Source organism: Papio anubis, chromosome 6 (assembly GCF_008728515.1).
Source record: "Papio anubis isolate 15944 chromosome 6, Panubis1.0, whole genome shotgun sequence".
NCBI classification, from domain to species: Eukaryota; Metazoa; Chordata; class Mammalia; order Primates; family Cercopithecidae; genus Papio; species Papio anubis.
This window is the reverse complement of record NC_044981.1, coordinates 35826705-35854665: the sequence shown is the minus strand read 5'-3', so window position 1 is coordinate 35854665 and position 27961 is coordinate 35826705. Positions and strand designations below refer to the sequence as shown.

The 27961-nt window shown below is 52.4% G+C and overlaps 2 protein-coding genes across 10 annotated transcripts in view; one reads left to right on the top strand and one right to left on the bottom strand.

The window, feature by feature from the left end:
* Positions 1-30: 30 nt before the first annotated feature.
* Positions 31-17773, top strand: CCDC167 (coiled-coil domain containing 167). Of its 3 annotated transcripts, none has more exons than XM_021937210.2 (4): positions 31-172; positions 15039-15132; positions 15527-15621; positions 17416-17525. In XM_021937210.2, exons 1-4 carry the CDS (start codon positions 131-133, stop codon positions 17425-17427), a joined length of 243 nt encoding a protein of 80 aa, XP_021792902.1. In that variant the 5' UTR covers positions 31-130; the 3' UTR covers positions 17428-17525. The 3 variants fall into 3 exon arrangements, with proteins under 3 accessions (XP_021792902.1, XP_021792901.1, XP_009203311.1); XM_021937209.2 differs by lacking the exon at positions 15039-15132 and adding an exon at positions 15764-15906 and having other exon boundaries at positions 49-172; positions 17416-17773; XM_009205047.3 differs by lacking the exon at positions 15039-15132 and adding an exon at positions 15854-15906 and having other exon boundaries at positions 51-172; positions 17416-17773.
* CMTR1 (cap methyltransferase 1) overlaps positions 14945-27961 on the bottom strand; it is a 52306-nt gene continuing 39289 nt past the window's right edge. For 2 of the 7 annotated variants that reach the window (XM_017957840.3, XM_021937208.2), the window contains 8 exons: positions 27119-27250; positions 26050-26172; positions 25278-25369; positions 24503-24571; positions 23056-23103; positions 22179-22291; positions 21449-21557; positions 19190-20687 (listed from right to left, as the gene is read on the bottom strand). In XM_017957840.3, coding sequence (XP_017813329.3) covers positions 20555-20687; positions 21449-21557; positions 22179-22291; positions 23056-23103; positions 24503-24571; positions 25278-25369; positions 26050-26172; positions 27119-27250 — 819 coding nt within the window. In that variant the 3' untranslated portion in view covers positions 19190-20554. Of the gene's footprint in view, positions 15192-15780; positions 15861-19189; positions 20688-21448; positions 21558-22178; positions 22292-23055; positions 23104-24497; positions 24572-24780; positions 25370-26049; positions 26173-27118; positions 27251-27961 lie in introns of those variants that run through there. The other 5 variants (XR_002521536.2, XR_002521535.2, XM_021937207.2 and 2 more) reach the window with 5 other exon arrangements.

Here is a 27961-nt window from a genome sequence, read left to right as displayed (position 1 = left end):
GATGGCGACGCCAGCAGCCCCACCTCCCGCTGCCTTGGTGGCCAATGAGGGAGAAGCATGAAGACTTGAGCATGCGCATAGCGACTTGGTGGGCGCGTCCAGTGATGACTTGGGGATACGGGCAACTAACATGACTAAAAAGAAGCGGGAGAATCTGGGCGTCGCTCTAGAGGTGAGGGGAAAAGTGGGGGTTGGGCCACCTCGTTAGTTGCCTTCTCCTGGCCGCGGGATAAGGGATGGGCTGGGCTGTAGGTGGGAGGAGGAGCCAAGCGGAGGAAGAGAGGGCGACGAGGCTTGGGGAGAGGGAAGGGAGGGGTGAGAAGGCCCACGGGGTTCCCGGAGGCAAGTTAGCAGGAGAGGGTACCCGATGGGCGAACCAGACTAGAGGGCATCTCCAGAGAGGAAGAGACATGGAAGTGAAGGGGAGCCCCAAAGACGGCCTGGCATAGAAGTGAGGGAACTCAAAGCGAGGGACAGAGAACAAAAGGGATGGGTACAAAGGTGAGGGAGACCCCAGAGAAATAGGGACCTGTAGATGAGGGGAACTCCCAAAGGACTAGGACGCAAAGATGAGGGAGCCCATTCTGGTGTATATTACTAATGGTTTAAATATCCTCTAAAAGGGGAAATTTTTCCTCCAGAGTGTGGAAGCTTGTACCTTCAGAATTACTTTGGGAATATGTAAAGATAATTCGGTCTCATGCGTCCGTGTGAAGAGACCACCAAACAGGCTTTGTGTGAGCAACATGACTGTTTATTTCACCTGGGTGCAGGCGGGCTGACTCCGAAAAAAGAGTCAGCAAAGTGTGGTGGATTATCATTAGTTCCTATAGGTTCTGGGATAGGCGGTGGAGTTAAGAGCAATGTTTTGGGGGCAGGGGGTGGATCTCACAAAGTACATTCTCGAAGGCGGGGAGAATTACAAAGAACCTTCTTAAGGGTGGGGAAGATTACAAAGTACATTGATCAGTTAGGTTGGGGCAGAAATAAATCACAATGGTGGAAAGTTATCAGTTAAGGCTATTTTCACTTCTTTTGTGGATCTTCAGTTGTTTCAGGCCATCTGGATTTATACATGCCTGTCACAGGGGATATGATGGCTTAGCTTGGGCTCAGAGGCCTGTCTGACAAATTCTGGAATTGGTGATGTGACGGAATGGCTTAAAAATAATTTGCTGCATATTGAAGGGAAAGAAAACATGCATATTGAGCAACCACCGTGTGCTACTTTCATTGCATTATCAGTTAATCCTCACTGCAAGCCTGTGAGGTTTGTACAGATGAGGAAATTGAGGTTTCAGGTGGAACCCAGGCTGAGATGGTAGAAGTGCTGGAGCCTGGGAATCAGCACAGGTGGTCTTCCTGGAAATTCATCTTGCTTCCCGTTTCCCTTCCCTTAGGGCATCCTCCTGGAGGTTGCAGGAGAGGTACCGGGTCATAGTCTTCTTCAGGCTTACTAGTGAGTTCAGTGATTCTCAAACTTTAGCATGCATAGAGTCACAGAGCTTGTTAAAAATGGAGAGTTGAACTCTTCCCACACCCCGAGTAATTCAGTAGGACTTTGATGTGCATTCTTAATAAGGAATCTGCTTTTTTTTTTTTTTTTTAAGACAGAGTCTCACTCTGTTGCCCAAGCTGGAGTGCAGTGGCATGATCTTGGCTCACTGTAACCTCTGCCTTCTGGGTTCAAGCGATTCTTGTGCCTCAGCCTCCCAAGTAGCTGGGATTACAGGCATGTGCCACCATGCCTGGCTAATTTTTGTATTTTTGTAGAGATGGGGTTTCACCATGTTGGCCAGGCTGGTCTTGAACACCTAACCTCAAGTGATCTGCCCGCCTTAGCCTCCCAAAGTGCTGGGATTATAGGCATGAGCCACCATACCCGGCCAGAATCAGCATTTTTTTTTTTTTTTTTACAAGCCATGCACACCCCCGTGGTGATGCAGGTAGTTTTAGTAGCATCCCTTGAGAAATATTGGCCTATACTTGGTAGGAAAAAGGTTGATGGAAATGTCAAGAGGATGGTTTATGAATGGTGAAATGAGATGGCACTGCGTGGCGGGAAGAACATAGACTTTATAACCTGTATTAGGGTACAATAAGCTGCAGTAACAGAGAAACTCCAAAACTCAGTGGTTTCAAGAACAAGAAAGTGAGTTTTTTTCTAACAGGCTAGAGCAAGGGGCAGCAGATGTCTGCACAGGGTCAGTAACTATTTTAGAAGAGACCATGTCTTCTAAAGAGCCAAATGGTCTCAGTTGCAACTACAGTTGATCCTCATTATTCACGGATTCCACATTTGTGAATTTCCCTAATAGCTAAAATGCATTTGTAACCCCAAAATCAGTACTCTCAGTGCTTTTGTGGCAAATGCAGAGCAGTGGGAAAAAATTTGAGTTGCTCGAGGTCCATGTTCTCAGCTAAAGTCAAACAGGTGATGCCCTGCCTTGTTTCAGCTGTCCTGCTGTAAACAAGGGTCCTTATTGTGTTCTATTTAGTGCCCTGTTTTTTGTTTTTTGTTTTTTTTCATTCTCGTGTTTTTTATTGGTGATTTTGCTGTGTTTTGCTTTTGAGACGGAATCTCGCTCTCGCCCAGGCTAGAGTGTAGTGGTGCACTCTTGGCTCACTGCAACCTCCACCTCCTGTTCAGGTGTTCCCCCCTTCCCCTGCTGCAGCCTCCCTAGTAGCTGGGATTAGCCCACCACCACATCCGGTTAATTTTTGTAGTTTTGGTAAAGACGAGGTCTTGCCATGTCGGCCATGCTGGTCTCGAACTCCTGACCTTAGGTGATGCGCCCACCTCAGCCTCCCAAAGTGCTGGGATTACAGGTGTGAGCCACTGCCCGATTTCGTGGTTTAAAGTGCCCCGCCCACCCCCCGACCCCCGACCCCCGACCCCCCGCCCCAAGCATAGGGCTGAAGTGCTGTCTGGTGGTGTTCCTAAGTCCAAGAAGGCTGTGATGTGTGGCAGAAGAAAACAGGTTTCTTGGCCGGGCGCGCTGGCTCAAGCCTGTAATCCCAGCACTTTGGGAGGCCGAGATGGGCGGATCATAAGGTCAGGAGATCGAGACCAACCTGGCTAACATGGTGAAACCCCGTCTCTACTAAAAAAATACAAAAAAAAACTAGCCGGGCGAGGTGGCGGGCGCCTGTAGTCCCAGCTACTCAGGAGGCTGAGGCAGGAGAATGGCGTGAACCCGGGAGGCGGAGCTTGCAGTGAGCCGAGATCCTGCCACTACACTCCAGCCTGGGCAACCGAGCCAGACTCCGTATCAAAAAAAAAAAAAAAAAAGAAAGAAAACAGGTTTCTTAGATCAACTGTTCAGGCATGATATAACTCATGTTGGTTGTGAGTCCAGTGTTAATGAATCAACTATATATTGAATAAGATCACTTTAAGCAGAATCACACATAAAACAAGATGGCAAAAACGTGTCCGTAGGCTTGCAGGAACCCAGCCTGGTTCAGTATTTGCTAATTCAATATTGGAGGCAACTTTATAGGACATAGCTACCAGGAATAACAAGAACCAACTGTATTCAGGCTAAGGAGTATGTAAATGAAGCAATATGTAAATGAGTGGGTGTGTCAGTGTTCCACTAAAGCTTTATCTGCAAGAACAGGCATTAGACCATTTGGCCACAGGGCTTAGTTGCCAACTCCTGGTCTAGAGTACCGGTCTGTGGTGGTTCTGCCAGATTCCCTTCCTCTGTGGCTCCACCATCTCTCAGGATCTTGTCACCTTATCAGTGGAACCAGGGCGTACCCCACTGATGTGTCCACTGGCAGAGAAAGAGGAGAATGGAGGAAGCACACCCACCGTCATGGGCCCAAACTGCCCACTTTCCATTGGAAAGAACTAAGACCCCACCTGAGTGCATGGGGACCAGGGAAACGCGTTCACCAGTCAGGAGGCCACATAGCCAGCTACTGTTTGCTTACTATGGAAGAAGAGACCAGTGTGTTTTCACAGACAGCCTGTAATCTCACTGCAGATGGCACCTCACCTCACAGTGTGGTTGTGAAGATTAAATGAGACATTGTGTTAAGTGCCCAGCACGTGCCTGGCACGGGATTGGTAATCAATACACGGTAGCTCCAGCCTTTGTATTTCTTTTGCATCCTTCCACCATGACTAAGTCAAACTCATTCTTGGGGATTTGTTCCCTTGTCTATAACATGAAGGATTTGAATTTCACCAGGGGTTACAAACTCCTTGACTATGGACCAAATACAGATCACAGATGTCTTCTGTTTGGCTGACACAGATTTTTAAGTTTTTATTTATTTTTTTGAGACAGGGTCTCGCTCTGTCACCCAGCTGGAGTGCAGTGGCGTGATCTCAGCTCACTGCAGCCTCCGCCTCCCGGGTTCAAGCAATTCTCGTGCCTTAGCCTCCCGAGAAGCTGAGACTACAGGCGTGCATCACCACGCCCAGCTAAGTTTTGTATTTTTAGTAGAGATGGAGTTTCACCGTATTGGCCAGGCTGGTCTCGAACTCATGACCTCAAGTGATCCGCCTGCCTTAGCCTCCCAAAGTGCTGGGATTACAGGCGTGAGCCACCACACCCAGCTGGATTTTTAAGTTTTTAAACTTGGTGGAGCATGTATTCTCCAAGTGCCTTATACTGGGGCAGATTCCATTGTTTTACCCTCTCCATACCACTGTAGATATTTACATTTGCTATCTTGGTCCCTAAGTTTACTTTTTGCTTGGATATTAGAAGATTTGACATCTGTAACCGTGTGCCTTGGCAAAAGCCTGACATCTGGCTGGCTGTCTCCCCATCTTGCTTCTCAGTTGCCCCCAGCGGGTCTAAGTATTGAATGTGCACTGATGCTCAGTAGCAGTAGATATTGTCCTCTTATTAAAAGTCTTGTGCTCAGAGCCAATGAAGTGGTGATTTAATCAAAAATGTTTGTTAATCTGACGAGTGCAATAAAACCCCCACAAGTGAGTGATCTCAGCACCTGCAAACAGTCTCCACTTGTAATGAAGCAATTACCAAGCAGGCAGCACTCACCCGTGGGGCTGGCTCAGGCCAGCTGTATTAGCAGTCACCTCTTAGGACGACCAGGGCACCCTCTAGCCTCCCCCTCAGAGTGGTTCCTTTTATCCAATTCATTTGCCACCATATGAGATCTCAGAGTTGGAAAAAACTGTGTTTTAGCTTCTGATAATTTATTCTTAATAAGAAAAGAAAATTAGAGTTCAAATGAGAAATCACCCACCCAGTACTGATTTTAATGTTGTGTGGGAGGAAGGATATGTTGAATTCCAGTCTAAACTGATAGGAGAATTTTGACTGATGTGAAACCTGTTTGTGTTTTCAGGTCTCTGATAGTAATGAGCTGTTCCTTGGTCATAGCACTTTTCTTTTGTAGCTGGGCTGTTCAAACTGGTGTCTTTAGATGTTTGGTCTTGAGTTAACAGATGTGTGGTGTCTTAGCCAATATCTTAAAGCAGATAACTTGGTTGGATCTGACCCCTAGTACAGAAAGTCTATCAATTTGGAAAGCTTTTGGCTACAAGTTAAAGAAAACTGACCTCAATGATTTAAGCAAATGGGAGTAGACTTTTCCCCCTATAGAAATTTGTAGGGGCCAGGCACATCGGCTCACGCCTGTAATCCCAGCACTTTGGGAGGCCGAGGTGGGTGGATCATTTGAGGTCAGGAGTCTGAGACCAACCTGACCAAAATGGTGAAACACCATCTCTACTAAAAATACAAAAATTAGCTGGGAGTGGTGGTACACACCTGTAATCCCAGCTATTCAGGAGGCTGAGGAAGGAGCTTGAACCCAGGAGGTGGAGGTTGCAGTGAGCTGAGATCGTGCCACTGCACTCCAGCCTGGGCGACAGAGACCCCATCTCAAAAAAAAAAAAAAAAAAAGAAAGAAATTTGTAGAAAGGTGGCTACTGGCATTGGTTCAAAAGCTCACCTATGTCAGGGTTGATATTTCTGCATTATCTTAGCTGTTTCCTCGTGGTCATAAGATAGCAGCCACAGCTCCAGTCATAATATTCAACTTTAAGTCAGGAAGGAGGAGGAAGGAACAACACTGTCCCTTTTATCAACAAAGCATAAGCTTCCCCAGGAATCTCCTAGCTGACTTCTGGAACGTCTCATTGACCAGAACTGGGTCATGAGTAAGCCTAGCTGCAGTGAGGCTGGGAGAGCATCTGCTGAGGTTTTCCACCTTCTGGAGTAGAGGTGGGCAAAGGAGCTGGGGTGGGGAGTTGGTGTTGTGTTGGCCAGTTGACAGTATCTGCTGTAAGGAATAAAAGCTAATGCGAGTCATTGAAAATTCACTGGAATCCTTACCAGAAAAAGAGGGCAGGATCGGCCAGGCGCAGTGGCTCACGCCTGTAATCCCAGCACTTTGGGAGGCCGAGGCGGGCAGATCACCTAAGGTCGGGAGTTTGAGACCAACCTGACCAACATAGAGAAACCCTGTCTCTACTAAAAATACAAAATTAGCCGGGCATGGGGGCACATGCCTGTAATCCCGGCTACTCGGGAGGCTGAGGCAGGCGAATCGCTTGAACCTGGGAGATGGAGGTTGCAGTGAGCCGAGATCACGCCATTGCACTCTAGCCTGGGCAACAAGAGCGAAACTCCGTCTCAAAAAAAAAAAAAAAAATAGGGCAGGATCACTGACCATGTGGGAGAAATGGTAGGCTGAGGGGAGAGAATGGCCTAGGCCAGGAAGAGCACCGGAAGGCTTGACACTTGTGGTTATTTATATGGTGCCAGCCACTGCAGTAGCCTCGGTGGGGCAGGGCGGGCAGAAGCACCAAGTGTGGAGCAGTGCTCTGGAGCAGGCTGTATACAGGGCTCAGGGGAACCTCCCAGTTTCCTGAGACAAGGGCTAGGAGCAGGTGAGTGGACTGTCAATAAATATTTGCTGAAGTGGCTCGAGTGGCAGGAGGAAGCATTGAACCTTCCACCCTGACGTCTGGGCCCAGCCGAGTGACTGGGTGGTCAGAGGTGAGGAGGCCACAGTAGAGCAGGTGGTTAGACGCCACCTTGCTGGGAGCCCAGAGCCCCAAGCCAGGGGCTGGGAGAAAGGCTCGCAGCACGCAGAGGACTGTTCAGGGGCCGCTGACCATTAAATGAGCCTCACCTGCTGCCAGGCGGGAGCGACAGGTCGCCATTGGGCAGGTGATTTCTCGCGGCAGCCTGCGTCTGGCTCTGCGCCACTTGACGGGGGTCAGGAGACTAAAACCTCATTACCTAGCGCGGCTGGATGGCGGCGTGTGTGGAGTGGCTGTCTGCCAGCATCTTAATTAATGAATTCATAAGGCTCGGGGTGGATGCCAGTTCTTGAAAAGTGCTTTGAGCCTTTCAGCGATGAAGAAGCTTTTGCTAATTTATCAAAAAATAGATATCAGGGGGAAAGAAGAGAAAACAAACCCCACACCACCCTCCAGCCCAGGGACAGCAGGGGTCTTCGGGCGCGGACTGACTCGGGCGTTACTTGTGGGGCTGGCTCGGCCTCCGTCTCCGCACGGGAAGGCGTCGGGACTCGCGTGGGCTGCAGCGGCTCCCTCGTCTTTCCGACCTGGCATGGGGGTGCGTGTCCAGGCAAGTGACAAGCCCCTAGGCTCTCCCTGCTCTTCCTGAAAATTGTTCATTGATTAAAAACTGGGAAGGTCAGCCGTCTTCAGCTGCACACTCTGCGAGAGAAATCCTCACAGGGCCTGTTGATGTGGGGAGCCATGGGCGGAGGTTTGTTTTCTGCCCCCACAGAGCTCTGTGAGCTGCCTCCACAGAAAAACATCCCTTAAACGATGTGGGGATAATGGGCCCTTTGGGGTTTGAGGCTGGTCACCTGGAAAATTGAGGCCCAAGACCCCCGTGTGACTTGCTGTGGAGCCTGAAGGCCCCAGATGGAAAGCCCCTGCACTCTTGCCAGAGACCATCTGGGCAGGCACTTGGCTGCTTTACCCATTATAATAAATGTCCTGGGGTCTCCTGACGTGTGAAAATGAGTGGATTTTCAAAAATCCAGTTCCCAGGCTGCTGGGGCTGGAGATGAAACAGCTGACACCACTCTCCTGGCTGTGAATTAGCAAGTGAAAGGGAAGGCTTCAGTACTGCTGGGGAGAGAAGGGTTTCTCAGGCCCGAGTAGCCCACCTTTTTCCTTCTCCAAACTGGATCTGTTTTGAGTGAATCTTGGAGGGTGCTCTGACAGTCTAGGTGATCTGCGGCAGGATGCCTGGGATGTTTGTGAAGCTTACTGAGTTGGCTCAGTGTAAGGGCAGACGCTGGGCTCCTGTCTCCTCTGTCTCAGCAAACACATTTCAGTCAGGGCTTTCCCTCAACAGAGAGTATCTGTTATGTAGACAGAAACTGAGCACAGCCTCGTACAAGATTATTCCGAGTAGAGAATCTGCTGAAGCCAGATCAGTGAGCTTAGATGGGCTTCAGCTGGGATGTGGAATGACTGTTCTGCAGAACCCTTCTTTGTCATGAATGGTTTCATGAGGGATTTTGGAGAAAGAGCTTGAAGTGGTGGAAAGAGCATAAGCCCTGAAGCAGAAAAACCCAGATTCAGGCTTCAATTCTGCCCCTTCCCAGTTACACGACCTTGGGCAAGGTGCTGAAGACCTCTGCACGGGAGCTTGCACCTCTGTAAGATGCAGATGGGCCCTTGCACAGTGGTTGCAGACACAGGAAGCTGCCCACAATCTGCCCAGCTCCGGGGGGGTAAGGTGTGGAGGTTGTATCCAGGAGCTAGGGGTCCCTCAGAGCTGGTGAGCGCTGCCTTCTCCATGTGGCATGGTGGTTAAGGGCACAGACCTGGCTGCCCAGCTCCCAGACTTAATACCTGTGTGACCCTGGACAGTTACCCATGTCTGAGTTCCCTCCATCTGTCAAATGTGGATGCTAATACCGCCCACCTCACAGGGTTCTTGCAAGCATTACGTGAGTTAATCAGTGTAAAGCGTGTAGGTCAGTGCCTGGCACACAGCACAGACTACAGAAGTGTTGCTGCTGCTGTCACTGTTGTGGTTCCATTTTGTCTGGACTTTTGGTTTCCAGAGGCTGCTTACACTCATGCTGTCACGCAGACACTGGAGACTCCGTGACTTGAGCTTGGCTCAGCTACCCTGGCACCACGCTCTTTGTTGGAAGGTCTCAGTGCCCAGTAAGGACCTGGCCAGCCAGGTGCAAGGTATGCCCCATGCCACTGCCTGACCCTATGGCAAACCTGTCACTCGCTGGCCAGAAGCTCATAAGAGTAAGGCCGGAGAGACAGCAAACAACTTCCTAAACCAGAAAGCAGAGTGGCCTGTGTGGCCCAGCGCCAGGCCCTGGGGGTGCCTTCTGCCCTTTCCCAGAAAAAGGTCTGGCCCTAGACAGTGGCTCATTAGGGAGTGGGCAGAGAGCCACCTCCCCGGCCATCTAGATGCTCTGTGGGAGCACCATTCAGTAGGAGAATGGAGTGAACGGTAGCCTGTGGCTCCAACTGTCTCATGCTTATTGGCAGAAGAAAAGCTGCATATGAGGCCCCCAACAGCAGCCAGCCCTGGAGCTGGCACCCCTTAGCTGACCTGGCCAGATGCTGGGCGGTTACCTGTGCATGAGCTGGCAGGAAGTTCCCTGCCCCCAGTGAGGCCTCTGTGGGGCTCTGATTCTGAGAGGGCCTACACTCCTGAAAAGATGCCTCACGGGGATTTCAGACGAATCTTACAGTTTCTCTTAACACAGTAGTTTTACGGCATATAGGACCCCAGGGAGACTTCCTTAAAGCTCCCAGAATAAGGTGATATTCCCCAAGTCAGGCAGCAGAGGGGAGTTTGCTTTTCTGCCTGGGGGCTGCTGAACTCCAGGCCCAGGTGCTTGCAGGAAGAGTCCCTCCCCCTGCTGCTGGGCATGAAGAAGCCATTTCTGCTCTTGGCACTTGCCAGCAGGACTGACGGCCCTACTTGGCTAGGGTCTTGTCCCCAGCACCCCTCAGGCCTACAACATAGCCTCTGCGGCCTTGACTGCCGGGCTGACTTTAGATCTTCTCATTCTTCTGCACAGAGCACCCCCTCTGTGGAGGGCCTTTGGTCTCATGGGTCTCCTCGCTGAGCTCACTCCTCCACCCAGCAGGCCTCAATTCCCTGCCCCAGGCTCTGATACTGAGAAGCAGCAGTTCTCATACTGACTTAGGCAGTATCACTACGGGGCTTTTCTGTTTAAAGAAGACACTTGCTGGGTCCCAGTCCCCAAGGCTTCCCCTGGGGCGCTTCCCACCTTTCTACCTGAGGGAGGCTCCTTCTCCATTCCCTGCCTCATATGCCTCTTTTTCCTTCCTCCTCCCCTCTTCGTGCTTTGTGTCTCCCCTGCCTAGGCAGACCGCCCCCCTCCGCCATCACCCCAGGCAGTTTTTAGCCACTGCTGGTCTCTGGGTGAAGAACAGACTTTCTCCCAGGACACCCTTCACATTCGTCAACCTGTTCCTTGGCCCCCTGGACCACTTGCACAGGGCTTCACACAGGTCTTCACACAGCACCTCCAAGGGCTCAGGCTGGGCCAGATGCCAGGAAGCACAGTGTGCTGGCTTACAGTGGGTTCATACCACCGCCTCTCTTACCTCCTGGGGTCCCCTGAGCCCCTGCAGATCGCAGCCCTGCGCCCCCTGCTGACTCATCTCAGTGACTGGGACACAGTGCTCTTTTCCCCTGTGTAAAAATTGACCTTGGTTTTCTGAGTATAAATATAATGCATGGGTGCTTCTTAATGTTATTGTACAGCAGGGGGCACCTGCTCTCTGCCCCCACACTGTGCCTGAGTGCCGTCTAGGTCTCTGTCTTGGCTGTCTCCACTTTGCTGGTCACAGTCACAGCCAGAAATGCTGCCCCCTGATAGCTCCAAGCAAGTCCTGGCACCTGAGCCAGCCATGCCTCTTCCTGCCAGGTGGCCCTACTATGCAGCCTGTCGGGCAGGAGTCCTGGGAGCCCCCATGGCCTTCAGAATATAACTTTCCCTTCCTATTGGGCTTGGTTGGATCCCTTCCATGGGGCCTCTTCAGGCTGCCTAGAACCATGGTGTGGGTAAGCCCTGGCTGTGGCTGCTGGGCCTCACCTGCTGTTCCACATTTTCTCAGATGCCCACTGATGCCCAGACTGCCCCGAGGCTGTTCCACCTTGGACATGGCTCCAGGCCTCTCACGCTAGGATTCTACCAGGCACCATGTCTGCAACCTGGCCCTGGCTCCAGAGGCCCACCCTAGCTTTTTCCCCGGGCAGGATCGCAAGGTTCCCACCATGCCACGTTTAGAGCAAGTGAAGCGAGGTGGCTTGTGGCCTGTTGCTGTTCTGACATCTACCCTGGGGGCCCTCCCTGCTGAACCCTTTCATGGACTGGGAATGGCCACATCCAAGCTAGAGGGGCCCTCCTCCCTGCGCTGCCAGTCAGCAACCCATGGAGATTCCTCTCCACCTCATACCCCTGCTGTTGTTTTTGTTTTGTTTTGAGACAGAGTCTTGCTCTGTCACCCAGGCTGGAGTGCAGTGGTGTGATCTTAGCTCACTGCAAGCCTCCACCTCCTGGGTTCAAGCAATTCTTCTGCCTCAGCCTCCCGAGTTGCTGGGACTACAGGCATGCACCACCATGCCTGGCTAATTTTTGTATTTTTAGTAGAGACAGAGTTTCACCATGCTGGCCAGGATGGTCTCGATCTGACCTCATGATCCGCCCACCTTGGCTTCCCAAAGTGCTGGGATTACAGGCATGAGCCACTGTGCCCAGCCACACCTCTGCTTCTATCACCTTCTCTTACTCTTGCCATGGACTAATTAGGTTTTCTTTTTTTCTCCAAAGATCCAGTGCAAACCACTCTCTGGTAATAAAGATGGCAAACACTTACTGAACTCTGACCGTGTAAAGCATGTTCTGGGCATCTTACCTGTATGGCTCCATGTCATCCTCACATAACTCTTTGAAATACGAAACGTGGTTATCTTTGTTTTACACGAGTCAACTGAGCACGGAATTAAGGGACTCGCCCGGTCGTACCACAAGTGTGACAGAGCCAAGGGCACTGATCATAGTCCATGCTCCTTACCACTCGCTCACCCGGAACCACCATTCCAGGCTTCTGGGCACTTGAACTCCCAACTGCTTGCCCAGTTCTGGCACTTCTAGAATCTTCTCAACATTTGTCTCCTTATCTGGTCCTAATCCCCACGTCTTCTCTCCTGGTCCTGGCTGTCTTGTCCTCTGTTGCCTTCAGCCTGGTGGTGGCAGGGAGAGAGCTAACCAAAGACTGCATATTTGCCTCAGGTCGTCTGCAAAGTACATAATCGTGTGCATGCAGTTGAGAGTTGGCTGAAAATCCAAGTCAGGACTTCCTTTAAGACCCCCTTTCTGGGTCCTCTCCCACCTTTCAGGCCCATCCTGCTGTGTCAGCTCTGCTCTGTAGCCACCACTCCTGACCCCAGCCACAACTAAAAGAGGCATCTGGACTTACCTTCCCTCCCTGCCTCTGTAGCCAGGTCCCCCGGAGTCTCTCCACCCATGTTGACAGCTGGCTCCTGCTTCAGCAAATGCTGCAGGGTGTTTGATTGTCAGCTTCCCGAACCAGGCCCAGTGCTGGGGACCCAGCAGGGTCACCTTCTGAGGATGGGTTTGTGGCCTCTGAAGAGCCTCTTGACAGTTTTAGCCTCCCCTCACTCAGCCCACATCAAGCAGCTGGGTTATAAAGAAGGGGAACTTGCTATTTAGAAGGGAATCAGAGAGAGCTGTCAGCAGGACATAAATATTCATAGAGGGAGGTTAGAACTTGAGTCCCTAAAACCTTGATTTGTGTTCGACCGTTTAAGCCTCATTAAAAAGTGGCAAATGAAAGTGGAATATTCAGTGGAACTGCAGATAAATTGGGCTTGTTCAGATAAAGGCCCCCGACTGCCAGCTCTGCAGGCTCTGCCCAGAGCATGATAGCAGATTGGCTTGGCCACTTGTGGTCTGCCAACCTCAATTTTAAGATTTTGCTTAGCATGAGTTCCTGGCCTTGCTCTGGGGGCAATTACCACTTGTTTGGGCACTTGGTAGCCTTCCAGAGGTGATGAGGGATGGAAGTCCCCAACCTGCTCCCTCCCCGGAATGACATGCAAACCAAGGCCTGGCTCAAAGGCTCTAAGGAGAAATCTCACCTAGGACTAAGACTTGCACTGGGCAATCTGCAAAGCGCATAATTTATGTGCATGTCTAGTTGTTTCTCCTTCTCCTAGTTTTTTCTAGCTTCTGTGGACATGAGGAGGGAGGGTTTCAGACTCTTGCTACATGAGACCTAAACCGTCTGTCCTAGCCCCTCAGTTCCACCCAAGCTCAACTCCACTCATTGTGGCTAAAAATACAAAGACTGCAGCAGGCTAGGCCTTGTGGTGGGCACAAAGAGGAGACAGATGGTCACTGTTCCTTCTAGGACAGAAGCTTTAGACTCAGGCCTCTGCCAGGACCAGGCAGGTCACATATATAAGTGGAATGGGCCAATCTGTGGGCTAGACCTGACCTACGGGCTGCCAGTTGGCACCATCTAGAGACCCCTAGAGTTTGGGAAGATAGGGTTTGGACACAAACAGGAGGGCAACAAAGAATACACTCAGCCTCATGAAGGAAGGACTGGTTAATTTGCCAGGAGGAGGAGGGTGGAATGCACCCCCTCCCCTGCCACAGCCAAGGGCAGCAGGGAAGCCTGGTGGAGGAGGTAGGGCATCAAGAATTAAGCTTTATTTGTGCTCGAGTGGAATCTGGTTCCCTGATTGTGGTTTCCACACCATAGGAAACTGAGTCTCAGGGTACTGTGGGGCTGGGCTGTGTGCTGGGGGTGCTGCTGTAAAGGGGAGGCCGCATGGTGGCCTGAGGCACTGGCATGGGGCTGCCACTCTTCCCTGAGCCTGGCTTCCCAGTGTTCATTTCCCTGCTGCGCAGGTTCCAGGTAGGCCTTTGGCCTCCCCAGGGACAGCCCCATCTCCTGGCTGGGTCTGTTTCCCAGGACTGCCCTCCTTTTGGGTGCCCATTAGCAGATAAATGACACAATTAACCAGGCAATTAACTCAAGGCTCTGCGGTTGCTCCCTCTCACAGGGCCCTGCTTATGGGGCTGGGGGTGGCAGTGGTGGGGCTGCAGGGCAGGGGTGGATGGTGTGTCATTGCCAGGCCTTCCTCAGGAAGAAGGAAAAGTGGCTGACATGGAAGTGGCTGAGATGGGTGTTCTCCAGAGAGAGAGGCAGAAGGTCCAGAGACTTGGAATGTGACTCCCCTGACACCCAGCCCCAGAATGCCTGCCACCCTCTGACCAGCCATCCTGGGAGGCAGGGATCTTACCTGCAGTCATTTATTACTAACCCTGCAGGGGCTAACTCCAGAAGCGAATGGGGCAGAGAAATGGCTGAGACTGATAAGGAGAGGAGTGTCCCACCCTGACTCCTCAGAAAGTCATTCCATTTTGGGGGACCCCCATTCTTCCATTCATGAAATAGAGGTCTTATTTGCCATGTCTCCTAGGGAGGTGACGAGAATGAGTGAAGTCAGAGATGGGAAATGGAGCATTATGGGGCTCCGAGGCACTATTCAGTCAGCTGCTGGGAGGGTCACAGAGCCCCCCGAACCCTTCTACCCACTGACACCCAGGCTTGCGCCAGCCAGAGAGATGGCCAGCTAAACACCTGGAGACTGAGTCAGACACAGGAAGATGGACTTTCAATGCCAAATGCATGGTGCCAGGACCCAGGTTTGGACAACCCAGTCCAGTATGTTATTAAACATTTCTCCACAACTCAAATATTTCCCCAAGAACACTTCTCTGAAACTCTAATCAAACAAATGGAAAAAACAGATACCTTAACTATTTTGCTACCTTGATGGTAGGTAAAGTTGTTGCTTAGGAACCAAGTCAGAAAGGAAGAAAGGTGTTTTTGAGGATTTTTCTCAGTGATTTTTCTTGATTCTCACAGAAAAATGTTTATTTTTACAACTTGAACTACTAAGTTATTAAGATGAAATATGTCAATGAGAAAAACACCTTTGCGTTGCCCCTAGATATCTAATCACCTGGCCCCACATGTGTGGAGTGTCTGGAAGCCAGAGTTTCTTCACAGCGTCTCCGCCACTCTAGGATACACCTGTGGGGAAGGTGCGTGCCGTGTTCAGGGTTCTGGTTGCTCCTGTTGTGGGCCCAACTGGGGCATCATGCTGGGGAGACAACAGATCAAGGGGCTGCTTCTCTCCGCCCCCAACCTGTGCTTGGCCCAGAGGGCTGGGCCAGCTGTGAGACCCTGGGCAACACCCACTGCTATTTCCAGCGTGGCTCAGGCCACTGTCCTATGCAGCTCAGAGCTGAACCACGTGGAGGCAGAGGACAGCAAAACAAAGATACTCCAGGGAAGATAGGCCTGGGTGCCCTGCCCTGCCAAAACGAATGGAGGCAACACCTGTCCAAGAAGACTCCCGGAGGCCCTGCTTCCCGGTCCCAGTGTTTTGAGAGCTAGAAGCCTCAGCAGCCCACCTCTCTGTGGCCTTTGTTTCAGATCGATGGACTAGAGGAGAAGCTGTCCCAGTGTCGGAAAGACCTGGAGGCCGTGAACTCCAGGCTCCACAGCCAGGAGCTGAGCCCAGAGGCCAGGTAATGCTCCTGCCCAGCTACCCCACCCTTCCCCATCAGGCCCCCACCCCTTGTATCTATCCTGGGTCCCCCAAAGTAGACCTGAGGCAGAGGGTTTAGATCTGACATCTTAGCTTCAATGTACCCTCCTCCCCCGAACAAGACCCAAGCCCTGCCAACCTGGCATGCCAGCTGCCCCTCAAGTGGGGAAGAGGAAAAGGATTTGGGCCATGAAACTCCTTCCCCCTCACAGGAGGTCCCTGGAGAAGGAGAAAAACAGCCTAATGAGCAAAGCCTCCAACTACGGTAAGAAAGTTCCTTTCAGTTACCAGCCCCAGCCTCCAGTCCCCAGAGCCAGGAAGGGTCAGAAGCCCAAGGGGCCTGACAAGGCAGCAGGGAGCAAGGGGGTTCTTTGGGAGGGAGCCCGCCCCCAGAGGCTGCAGACACCCCTGCTAGGCCCAGCAGCCTGTGGGAGAGCGGGTTTGTTGCTTTGTTCTAAGGGAGGATGAGACGGCCTGTGGGTCTGTCTGCTCTTTGGGATGAAGGGATGTGGCCGTGGCCAGGTCTAGAAGACACTCATTCACCCAGACATCGGAAGTCTGCTCTCCCCCCAGCCCAGCCCACCCCACCACAGCCTCCCAGGAAAACCGTGCAGTGGAAGTGAGGGGTAAAGGATGCCGAACTTCCCACTTGGGTACGGCAAGGGCTCCTGTGGGTGGAGCGATGCCGCCACCTTCTGGGCGCTGGGGGCAGAGGCAGGTAGAGGCCAGGCCCGGCGGGGCACTAGAGGGCGGCTGGCAGGCTGGTGGGCTCCCTGCTGAAGGCTGGGGAGGACCACGGTCTACAGGTGCTCCTCAGACTTGTCTGTTCTGTTCTCCCCTGGGGGACCAGGCCTGGCCAAGAATCAGCCCCAGGAAGGCGCTAATGGCAGGGAGCCCCCCAGAAGCGCTGGTCTGAAGAATGCCGTAGGCACAGTACACACCTACTGGCCCTGCCTGGAGTTCAGCATGTCTGGGCCGGGGCAGCCTGGGCCCTGGACTCAGTCTGGCCTGCCCAGAATAGCTCTGCAGGTGTCTCCTTCCGCTGCCCAGCACAGACAGGGATGGGACATCCGTTTCCCTTCAAGTTTAGCGGTTTTCACACAAAACCACACCACCACTCAATTTAGCCCTCACAGAGTACCCTCTACTTGTGTGTCACCTGGAGGGGATACTTAGATACAAGTGTGGCCATAGAGCAGCAGGACTGATTTCCTCTAGAGTCAAGACCAGCTGCCTCACGGACACAAACTGCATCTTAGCATCCCTAGATTCTGCTGCACCAGGCACCCGGCAGAGGGCAGGGACTCAGGAAACACGCGGCCCACCTGGCACCTCCTTCACTGTCGGGCCCAAGGAGGCCCCAGGCGCCCTCAGTTTCTGAGGTGGAGGAGATACCTGGAAGGCTGAGCACCACACAGCCAACCCCATGACAGGCTAGCGGACTCACCTGGCGATGTCACACCACCTCCTAGCCGGGCTTTCAGGTGTGGCATTTTTGGTGACTCCTCACCCACCTCATCCTCGACCTCAACCACATTTAAGGAGCAATAGTTGAGCAGCACTGGGCATTGGGACTTTATTAGGCTGGGTCTGTAGCCAAAAGGGTGTCAGGATTTGGGCAGATTAAGAAGGGCAGGGTCATTTTTATGGGTAAGGAGGTGGCTGGGTGCGTCTCTGCCCTCAGCAGTGTGTACCCACTCATTGGAGAGGCAGAGCAGAACAACAGGTGGGCCTAAACTGCCTGTCCCATCCCTATCACCCTCTTTCCTCCCAGAGAAGGAACTGAAGTTTCTTCGGCAAGAGAACCGGAAGAACATGCTGCTCTCTGTGGCCATCTTCATCCTCCTGACCCTCGTCTATGCCTACTGGACTATGTGAGCCTGGCACTTCCCCACAACCAGCACAGGCTTCCACTTGGCCCCTTGATCAGGACCAAGCAGGCACTTCAAGCCTCAATAGGACCAAGGTGCTGGGGTGTTCCCCTCCCAACCTAGTGTTCAAGCATGGCTTCCTGGCGGCCCAGGCCTTGCCTCCCTGGCCTGCTGGGGGGGTTCCAGGTCTCCAGAAGGACATGGTGCTGGCTCCTCCCTTAGCCCAAGGGAGAAGCAATAAAGAACACAAAGCTATTCCTATCTGCTGAGTACATGTCATGGTCTGACTAGCGGAGGGTGGGGGCCGGGGGCAGGAAGGGGCAGCAGCAGGGGCGGCACTCAGGAATCAAGGAAGAAGAGATGTTCAAGGGAAAGCTCTGGCTTACAATTCAGAATAGAGGAGAAGGCCCCTAGCTCGAGTGGGAAGTAAGGAGACAGTGGGAAGCACTTCCCAAGCCAAATAGTGGGAGTTACTTCCAGGGCTCGGGCACTGCTGGGGCTGAGCAGCAGACATTGTGCCACCTGTCCATCCCCCCACCACATACTGTCATGCCATCCAGTCAGTGCCACTGCTTGTAATTATGGCAGAAAAAGTGCAGTCTGTGCAGTGAAGGGCGGCTTGGGGACTTGAAGTGGTCATGTGGCAATCCTGGGGGAGTGCGGAGTTAATCCATCTTCGACAGGCAGGCAAGGCTGGAGAGGCTGCGAGCGGGCAGCAAGAGTCATGGTAATGACCAGACAGACTTACGGTGACAGTGGCTAGTAAATCAGGTAGGGTTTGTAGTGAGAAGGAGGGGTGGGGCTGATCAGAGGAGGAGCTGTGGCAGGAGCAGCAAACTCAGACATCCCCCTTACCCTTCCACCCCCCAACTCTAACTCCTAGCTTAGGAATAAGGAGGGGAGCAGGTAGGAGGCTGCAGCAAGGCAGAACAGAGGAAGGGCGTGGATGGCTGAGATGAAACCAATTAAGTAGGAAAAACAAGGGACGGAGTTGCCCAGGGAGCTAAGGTCATCCACGAAGGACTCTTGGGGCTAAAGTGAGGAAGTCCAACAAAGTGAAGGAGGACTTTGGGAGGAACCAGCACCAGGGCGATGACTAACTGGTAGATAAATCAGCTGGGAACAGAGAGGAAGGTGCCTGCAGCATCTGCATCCCCCGCCCCCAGGCACAGCCCCCTGCAGGCAGAACCAGCTCTCCTTGGAGGGAAGGCAGGCTAGGGTCAGTGAAACCATCTCTCCCTCCCTCTTTCCCCCAAGTCTAGTGACACTAATTGGTCTGACACCTCTGTTATTTTAGTCACACAGACTGATCTTGGATTGTCACAGTGCCACCACGGAGTGAGATGTGTGATTTATGTAAGGGGGGAAGGTGCCTCTCTGCCCTCCCGGGGCTGTGGGTTCATTCATCTGCAGTCCCTGCTTCTAACAGGAGCTGCATAATTTCCCCCAACTCTTCTTTGGGCCCCCTCTTGAGCAGCAAGCAGCAGCCCTGGGAGCCCTGCAGGGGCCCAAGAGCTTGGACAGGCTCCGATTAAACAAACCCTCTTTTCTCTCCTCTGCTTTGAGTAGCGCTGCCTCCCCTTCACTTCTGACCCAAGCTGTTTCATCCAAGCCAGTCTCAGACCACAAAGCACTGAGGACAAACAGCAGCAGCCCCAACACAGAGCCACACAGGCATTAAAAATATGTTTATCTTTAATGATCCAAGATTCTGCAAGACACACTGATATACCCAGAATTGGGTGGAAATACAGCATCTCAGCTGTGCTGCTGCCAGCCTGGGGGTGGGGAGCTGGATGCTGGCTGAAGGACCCCCATGGTGAAGTCGATTCCAACCTCACGGGAGCCTCAGTGCCCTATCTCCATGGAAACCAGCCTGGCACTGGGATGGGGCCCTAGGGAGCCTGCATGAACATCTCTGAGAGGTACTTCCCATTAAAAACAACCACAGGTGCCCTCCCCCACCCCAAGCTACGGCCCAGCTCCCCCTCCTCTCTGCGTTGTCGGACAAGATAAAGGAAATGGGAGTGACCACATAATGACAAACAAAAGCAGATTGTACCTCCTATTAGGGAAGAAAAAGGAAGGGAAAGGGTAGCAAGGGAGCTGCACTTCCAGCTCAGAATTCTGTCAAGACCCTAGAGCAGCTATGGCAGACAGTGGTGCATGACTGCCAGAGGGCAGCGCTACCCAAACCCCTGGAGGTACCCTTGGTTACTGGTGGGGCCACTGCTGCTGTGGGGGAGAGAAAGACGGGTCTTCAAGGCTGCTTCCTGCCATCTAGCGCTGCCCAATGTTTGGACCAAGAGGGGATGGGACCTAGGATGGCTCTACAACTCCATACTCAGTATGAAAGAGAGGGCTCCCAGGATCTCAATGTGGTATCAGGGACGGATGGCCCACACTCCCTCCTTCCCACCCTGCTGGACTGTCAGACCTCTGAGCTAGGAAGAACTTCAGGGAAGGCCAGGATGAATGGGGGAAGGAGACAAGAAAATCGTCTCCAACTTGGCATCCAAACAGTAAGTTCAAAGAAACAAAACCGTGATTTTTTATAGCAGGTTCTCCTGGCCAGCTCACGACAGCAAGTCTCCACCCCCTCAGGGATGGCCCAATAAAAAGTTGGGCAAAGCAAGGGCATGGCTACCCTCAGGGCAGTGCGTGGAACTCAGAAAAGTGAGTCTACAGGATGCAGGAGAGAACAGCAGAGCCCACAGCTCTGCCACTCTGACATGTCCTCCATCGACCCCACGTGCCCTAGGCACTGACCTCATACCTGCCTCAGGAGCAGCTTCCTTCAGGCTGAGTCCTGGCAGGGGAAAGTTCCCAGGCAGGTGTCCCAGAAGGAACGTGGGAGTGTTCTCTGCAGGGCCCTGCCTGAGCTCTTCAGGGGGATGGGGAGGAGGCCACCCACTCCTCATGCCAGGTGCAGTGCTCCCCAGTCCCTTTTCAAGAGGGGGAAGAAGCCAGCACTATGGGCCCCAGGTGGCCCCGTCTCAGGAATGACAGGGCATTCTGCAGGGGTGGCGCATCCTGAGGCTCTTAGGCCCTGTGCATCTGGATGAAGGAGAGGACATCCTCCTTGGACAGCTTGTCCTGGTCCTGGGGCTTCTGGGAGTCATGCACACGAATGCCATCCCCCCACTCCCAGAAGAGCCGGCCATAGTAGCAGATGCTGAGAGGAGAGGGAGGGGAAAGAGGTTAGGGGACTGCACCCAGATGGCACAGAGTCAAGTGTTCTTAAGGGTGTCAGGCGCAGGGATCTGTCAATGACTTTAGTTGAGGGTCTTCCCCCTGGCAGGCAAAAGGTACCCAGTAGGCCCTAGCTCTGCCCTGCCTCCCAGAACCAACTTTTCCCAACAAACAGCTGTTGCTGCTAATTGCATCCAACTGGATTCCTACAATGACTGATATTCCTGGCTTATCTGTCTGTGCTTCTCTAACAGAACAGTATTAGTAGTGTGGTGACAGAAAATGTCAGTGGCTAATTACAGGCACATTAGGGCTGCTGGGGAAGCCTATGACCAACAGTCTAATGGACACCGGGTCCTAAAGAGGGACAGCTGGGACCCTGAGTGCCAAGGGGCAGGGCTGTGGGCCCTCAGCATGTTCCCACCATCAGGCCAGTGTTGGAATGTCACCGAAACGTGGCTGCTCCATGGGGTGGATACGGTGCCCAGATGGGCCTTCACAGCCAGGCCCGTAACCATCACAGCAGGTCCAGGCATCATGCTTCCCTCACCAGCTCTACCCAGGCCCAGCCACACCTGCAGGGGGCTGCCATCCCCACAAAGGTGTTCTCAGGCCTGTGCTCAGGGGAACCCCTACATGGGCAACAGTCTCAGGAACCAGGGTGTGCCCCAGGACAGCTGGCTGACATCCTGCAGGAGTACTTGAGGCTGCTAAGGAGGGCAGGCTTGGAGGAGAGCTACTTACTGAAATGGGGCAATGGAGTCTGCAGGGAGGTCAAAAGTAGAGTCCTTGGTTTTCTTGTTGTAGAAGAACTTCTTCTTGAAGCTTTTGCTGAATCCCATAGTCCAGGGCTCTGACGGGAGGAAGAGGGGATGAAGCCCAGAAGGGGACACAAAGCACTTGTGGAGGACAGGTGCGTGCCTTCCTCCACTCCTGGTGGTCTTATTCCTGCCTCCCCGCAAAAGCAAGCAGGGAACAGCCCATGAGGCAGCAGCCTTCATCACCAGCCCAAAGGGGCTCCAGGAGAATGACTAAGCAATGACTTCTCAACGACCCCACCCCAGTCTTGCCAACCTGCCATCAGGGTAACATCTCTAGGACTCTGACAGATATAGGACTCTGTTAGCCAGAGGGCTGTGAAGAAAGGGGGATGCAAAATGGAAGAAGCCAAGCTTGACTTTCTGGATCTGTGCTGTCTACTGAGAAGGCCCTTTTCCTGCCGTGAGAACAACACGTGCTGTGTACAAGTTGAGCTCCTCTCCCTATTCCCTAACCAACTCCCAGGGCCCATGGAAGAACAGAAGAGGCTCAGGGAACACTGTCCCCTAACATGCACCTCAGAGAAATGCCAGCCTAGCTGCTACCCACCTTAGCTGGGAGCCCTTCGCTCTGGCTCAGGTAGGGTCTGGGCCCATCACCTGGTGGGGAGAGGGGAGAGGGGAGGGGATGGCGGGAACAGTCCCTCCTCACCCACCATTCACTGTCCTGACGATGTAGAGGCCCATGGGTACAAAGTGCCGGTCATCACGCCCTGTGTAGCTGAGCTTTGGGGTGCCACTGGAGCCCTTGATGATCTTCATCTCCAACCTGACTTCCCCAAGAAGGTATGTACATGAGAGAGAGAAAAGGCCCTGGCTGATAAAATTAGTCTCTAATACAATCACCCCAACTGTAGTATCTGATCCTGGTTTGACTTAAGACGAAACTGAGGCACAGAGCCGAGTGAGTGGGTGGCCATGCTGAGTTTAGAATTCAGGTCCTGAATTCCTACTCAGGCAGTGGAGGCAGGGGAGTAACAAATGACCCTGCTGTGTCACTGCTGCTTGGAGGATTTCAGGGTAACACCAGTAAGGGTGAGATCCGATACCATGGGTGCCCATGGCAATACTGTGGCCACTAAAGCGTTAATGTAACCTCCACATAAGCACACCCAGGAGACTGAGATCGGTGAGCACCCGCACACCACTAAGAATATGAGGACGCATTTATGCCCCTTCTACCCCTCCAGGCTCAATTTCTCTCAGCACCGGGAGCTGGGATTTATGGTATTTCCAGCAGCTTGCTGCTCTGCCCCTCGCAGGGCCCATCGTAACTGTGACAGCATCAATGAGCCCGTATTTCTGCCTGACACAGCCCACCCGGCTCCCTCCTGATAGGATGCTGAAGCAGCTCTCAGCCGGGGGGCTCTTGACTGCAGCGGTGCTGCAGAGAGGCAGGTGAGGTGAGGGGACCACTGGAGCCAGCTCACCACCCCACCCCTGACCCATCTCTACGAAACGGAGGATGACTCCAGGACATGGCCGCACCCCCACCTCCTCTTGAATCTGAGCTTCACCGGTCAAGTCACTCACCTGACAAAAATCTTCTCCATCTCTTCCAGTCTGTACACCTCCTTCACCCTGCGGGTAGAGGGACAGAGACAAAGGCCTCCTGGGGGACATTCTCGTCCAGGAGGCAGCTGGGAGGCAGGAGACTGCACCTGACCTTGGCTTCTGCCCCAGGCCCTCCCTGAAACCACCCAGCCCACCGGCAGCAAGGACACCGAGCCTGCCCTGTGGCTATTCTACACAGACAAGCCCTGGGTTTCAGAGCTGCCAAGCAGCTCCTCAGGCCTGTGTCAGGGCAACTCGGGAGTGAAACTACGGATACTGGAAGACAGGAGGGAGAAAGAGGAAGAAAAGTCTGGCAGACAAAGATGTCTCTGTCAGCATTCTCACCCCCAAGTCATCTTCACCATCACCAGAGGGGAGAAAACCAAGGAGTAGGCTCTTGCCCAGGTCTGTCCACATGGATTTTAGGCCTTCCGTAACAAGTTACTGCTAAACAGTCCTAATAGTCCTATTATCCACAGCGGGTGGGGAAACCCTAACAAGGATGCAGGGCTCCTGTTTGACGCCCACGCTCAGCTCTTGGGGGCCCTGAACATGTCTTTGGAACTGCTAGTGGGGAAGGTTCCCAGAAATCCAGCAATCAAACCACAAGCAATGAAGGCAAGGTTCCCCCTGGGAGCTGTCTTTCAGGACCTAGCAGACAGGACATTTTAAAGTGCAGACAGAAATTCCTTTGAGACTTTCACATGCCACCTATAAAGTGCATTCTCAATACTGAATTTAATTTTAACTAAGTAAATTTATGTTAAAAAGAACAAAAATAATGTGGATAAAGTGTAAACAAGATACCTCAGTCTCCAGCCACATGAAGCCCGCAAGAGCAGGGCTAAGCAGTACCCTTTGGCAATAACCTCAGACCTCAGCCTACCCTGGAAAAGTGTGTCCCCCATCTGTCTCCTCCTGACTGTTCTCTTCCTCCTTTCCCTCTCAGGGTCCTGGAACTTTCCCACTATCTAACATTACAACAACCCTGGCCTTCTCCCTCAGCACTGGGGGTCCCATTCCCTCAAACCATTCTTCTCTTTTTCATGTTCAAAATTCCCATTCCCTCAGCACCCATTTCTTACCTGAAAAAAAAAAATAAAAAGGCCAGGTGACGTGCTAACAATGCTCAAGTGGGAACGGGTGATTCATGAGGTGGGCTGGCACTTTCAGAAGCATGTGCATCTTAACAACAAGGATGCCTTAACCTCTCGGAATGAAGTTCACCCACTGCCAGGCAGGATGGGGAGATGCTCTGGGGCAAGTCACCTACTTAGCGCCCTCAAACAAACTTCTCAGCAAGAATGGTCTTGTCTCTAACACCAACTTGCCTAGTGCCCTCCACTCAGCCCTCCCATCCCTCACTGGACAGGAGCAGCAGGTACTAGCCAGAAAGAAGCATGGAGGGGAGGGACCACACGCTCACCTGATGGGATTCATGTCAGGCCGACTGGGCTTGGAAACGGCTTTCACAAATTTCTCGGCAAGCTGAATTCTACAATCCAAACAGTCTCTCTCAGAGGCAAGCCAAGGATGCCTCCACCAGCACCCCTACCCCCAGGGCATTTTCACAGCTCCAGTCAGAGAACTTTCTGTATCTGTGGCAAGACTGCTCCAAGAGGCAGCACCCATGTCCCCCAGGATGCCCGCCCTGCCCTTCTCCACCGACGTCTTTATTCGTGCCCCACCCCTGTGGATTCTGACCTCTAATTTCACTATGTCGGTTGGTTTTCCTGAAGTATGCCTTCAGCTGTGCTCAGTCACCTCCACTAGAACTTCAAGTATCATCTTTATTGTATGTGTCTGCCCTGTCACCCCAAAGCATGGACACCACAGTGCACCCACTCAGATGAAGCAACTTAAATGGGACCACTCAAGCACAGGATATTTCTTCCAAGGAGTACCCATCTTCCCACAAGGTCACCCTCTTGCTCAACCTTAAATACCTCAACCTGAGCAGCTGTGGCAAAATGGAGTGTGCTGGTATCTCTGATAACCAGGGCCCAAGCCCTAGCCAACTCTGAAGTGGCAACACCAATTCTCACCCTGACTTTGGGACCACCCAGTGGGTGGGAGAGGGAAACTCAGGATGTGGACAAGCAGAGAAGGCCTGGGTGAGGGGCCACACCACAGGAGGCTGCTGTCCTCCCAAGCTGCCCTGGCCTACCCCCACCCTCCCTACCCTGGGGCCCAGGTCAGACCGCTGGTTAAAGTGCTGCTCCCGAACATCGGTGCCATTCAGCACAAGGACATCGAGGATGTGGATGGCACTGATCTTCCGCTGGGCCTTCCCCTAGAAGGATAAGTAAGTACACTGCCCAATCTGCCAGGCGTCAGCCTTCAGGCCCCACTAACCCCCACCATGGCATGCTGGCTCCATTCCGCCTATAGCCAGGGGAAAGGTAGGGCTCTAAATGCGGGATATTTCTCTTGTCTTCCTCCCAGCTGCTTCTCAGAACAACTGGCCTGGACTTCTGAGCAGGGTAAGATCCAAGGCATTGGGTGATGAGGCCCCTTGAACCTCAAACCCAGTGATGTTGCTGCCATGGCACTCCAGCCAGGATCTGGCTTACACCCCTTGCCAACTGTTCCTACTGACTGTGCTGAATGTTACCATATAGATTTCATACTCATGGCTCCTGAGAAATAACAAGTCTCTTCTTTCCCAAGGGATCTCTGGTCAAAAACTAAATCAGCTGCTAAAAAATACCCCGTAGACTCAGTAGGGCCCTCAATGCACAGAGACAATCGAGGTCTCCTCTGATGCACAGAGACTGCGCTCCTCCTTACCTGAACCACTGTGGCTTAGAGCAACTGCTCCGGGAGAAGAGTCATTATAAACCCTTAGCCCAGCCTTCGGCCCTGTCAGCCACCACACAATGTAACCAAGTTAACTCAGGGCAAAAGGCCAGGTTCAGCAGCTCCCTAGTCCCCTAGCTGCAGGGCCAACACTTGAGCAGAACCATCTCTGACCTCCCCTTTCAGCTCATGCACAATTTCCACAGATAGCAGAGTGTCCCGGGGCAGCTCTGTCTTCAGGTCTAGCTTGATCCAGCGGTCTGACTGGCGGCCATCCCACGTGTAGATCTGGGATTTCTATAGGCAGAGAGAAACAGTCAGGTAAGGAAGGAATGGACATCGAAGGATAAAAGGCTTACTTCTCAAAAGAGCTTTTAGTTGGCAGCTATAAACTGATGGGACTGGGAAATGTCAGAAGAAAATGTCTATGAGAAATAAAATCCATTATACTTTAGTGATAATGATAGTAGTGTTCTCCAGTGCCTCTGCAGAAGAGAAGCAGAGATCTGGCTCAGCCTTGGAACAGGCGCAGGGCACCACTCAAAAGACCTAAGTCCATAATTAGTGGCCCTCAAAAAAGATCCAATTTCGTGTATGTCTAAGGTGGGTCTGGTGAAGAGTCCAGAGAGCAGAGAAGGAGAGAGTAAGTAAAATGAGAAAAAGACAAAGTGTGAGAGGACACAAAAGAAGTAACTGAGGAAGACAGGATCAAATTATATAGAAACACAAGTCAAGAGTTGAAGGAAAAAGCAATGACTTTACCCAGTTAAGTAAGATAAAGAGCTTGCCAACAGTTAAGTAAGATAAAGAGCTTGCCAAGGCTCTCCCTCACCTCATTTTAGACTCCAGGGGGCCCAGGGTAGGGACAGGGAGTATCTTTGCAAGACGGGGGATGGCATGGGGTGATGGTGGTGTTGCAAAGGAATGGCTGCATGGACTCAAGCCAGATTAGCCTGCTGACCACGCTGCTAGCCTAGGAAGCTCTGTATCACAAGAAAAGCGGCAGTGTTCCCTTTAGCAATGCACAGAGTTGAAGAAACAAATGAAAGAATGAATGAATGACACTTGGCAAACTCAGAGGAAGAAAGGAAATAAAGTTTCAAGAAATACCTTCACTAGAGTTAAAGCAACAGCTACTTAGTGCCAAGAGAACATGTACCAAGTGTGGCAGGCAGCAGTCCAGATTCCCACAAAGGGCAAATCCACCATCCCAAGCTGGGCAGGAAGCCAGCTGCAGACTTACCCCCAGGCCAATGAGGAACTTCTGCTCACTGCCAGACACCATGCAGCGGTAGTCAAACACAGGGCGGATCTTCTCCAGGGTTTTAGAGGTGAGCAGTGTGGGCTTGTAGCTGAAGATGTCAATCTCAGTGCCCTGCAGCCACGAGTCAGAGAAAACACTGTCAGGTTGGGGGAAGGGACAGTATGGGTGCCTATATGGGCTGGGGGCAGGCTCGACAAGGCAAGGGACAGGAAGCATTGGCTCTCTGAAATATGCTCCCCTGTACCCCCTTCTCTACCTAACTATGCACTAAATGGGATCTATTTCCATCTGCTTGGAATGTTCCTGTAGGACCTATTAGGAGAGGCTGGAAAAGTAAAGAACACTGAGTCCCCAGGTACAGATCAATTTACCAGACCTATAAGAAAATGTCACCAGAATATAAAAGCTGCCCCTTCAATAAAACTAAAAGCAAGGATTCTCCAGCAGTTGGTTTGAGAACAGTTTAGTGATCTCTTTACCCCATTTAGAAAATTGTACACATACTATTCTTTTGAGGGCATCTTGAACCTCGGTCTCTACTCCCTGACCCCCACAAAACCAGCACAATTGCCCATGATCTGGGCCAGATTTAAATGAGGCCCAGGTAAAAGCTGGAGGTTGAGTGGTAGGAAGAAACAGGGCAAAAGAACTCTGAGGACCAGGTCACCAGAAATAAGACTAAGAAGCTGGGGTTAGGCCAACCCTGCTGTGGGCTTCCCTGGCAGCTCCCTTCACCCTATGCCCAGCTCCCTTGTCTAAGATCATCCTACACTCTATGTCTCTTTTGTAGGCAAATCCCACAGGACCCTGAACTTGCCAGGG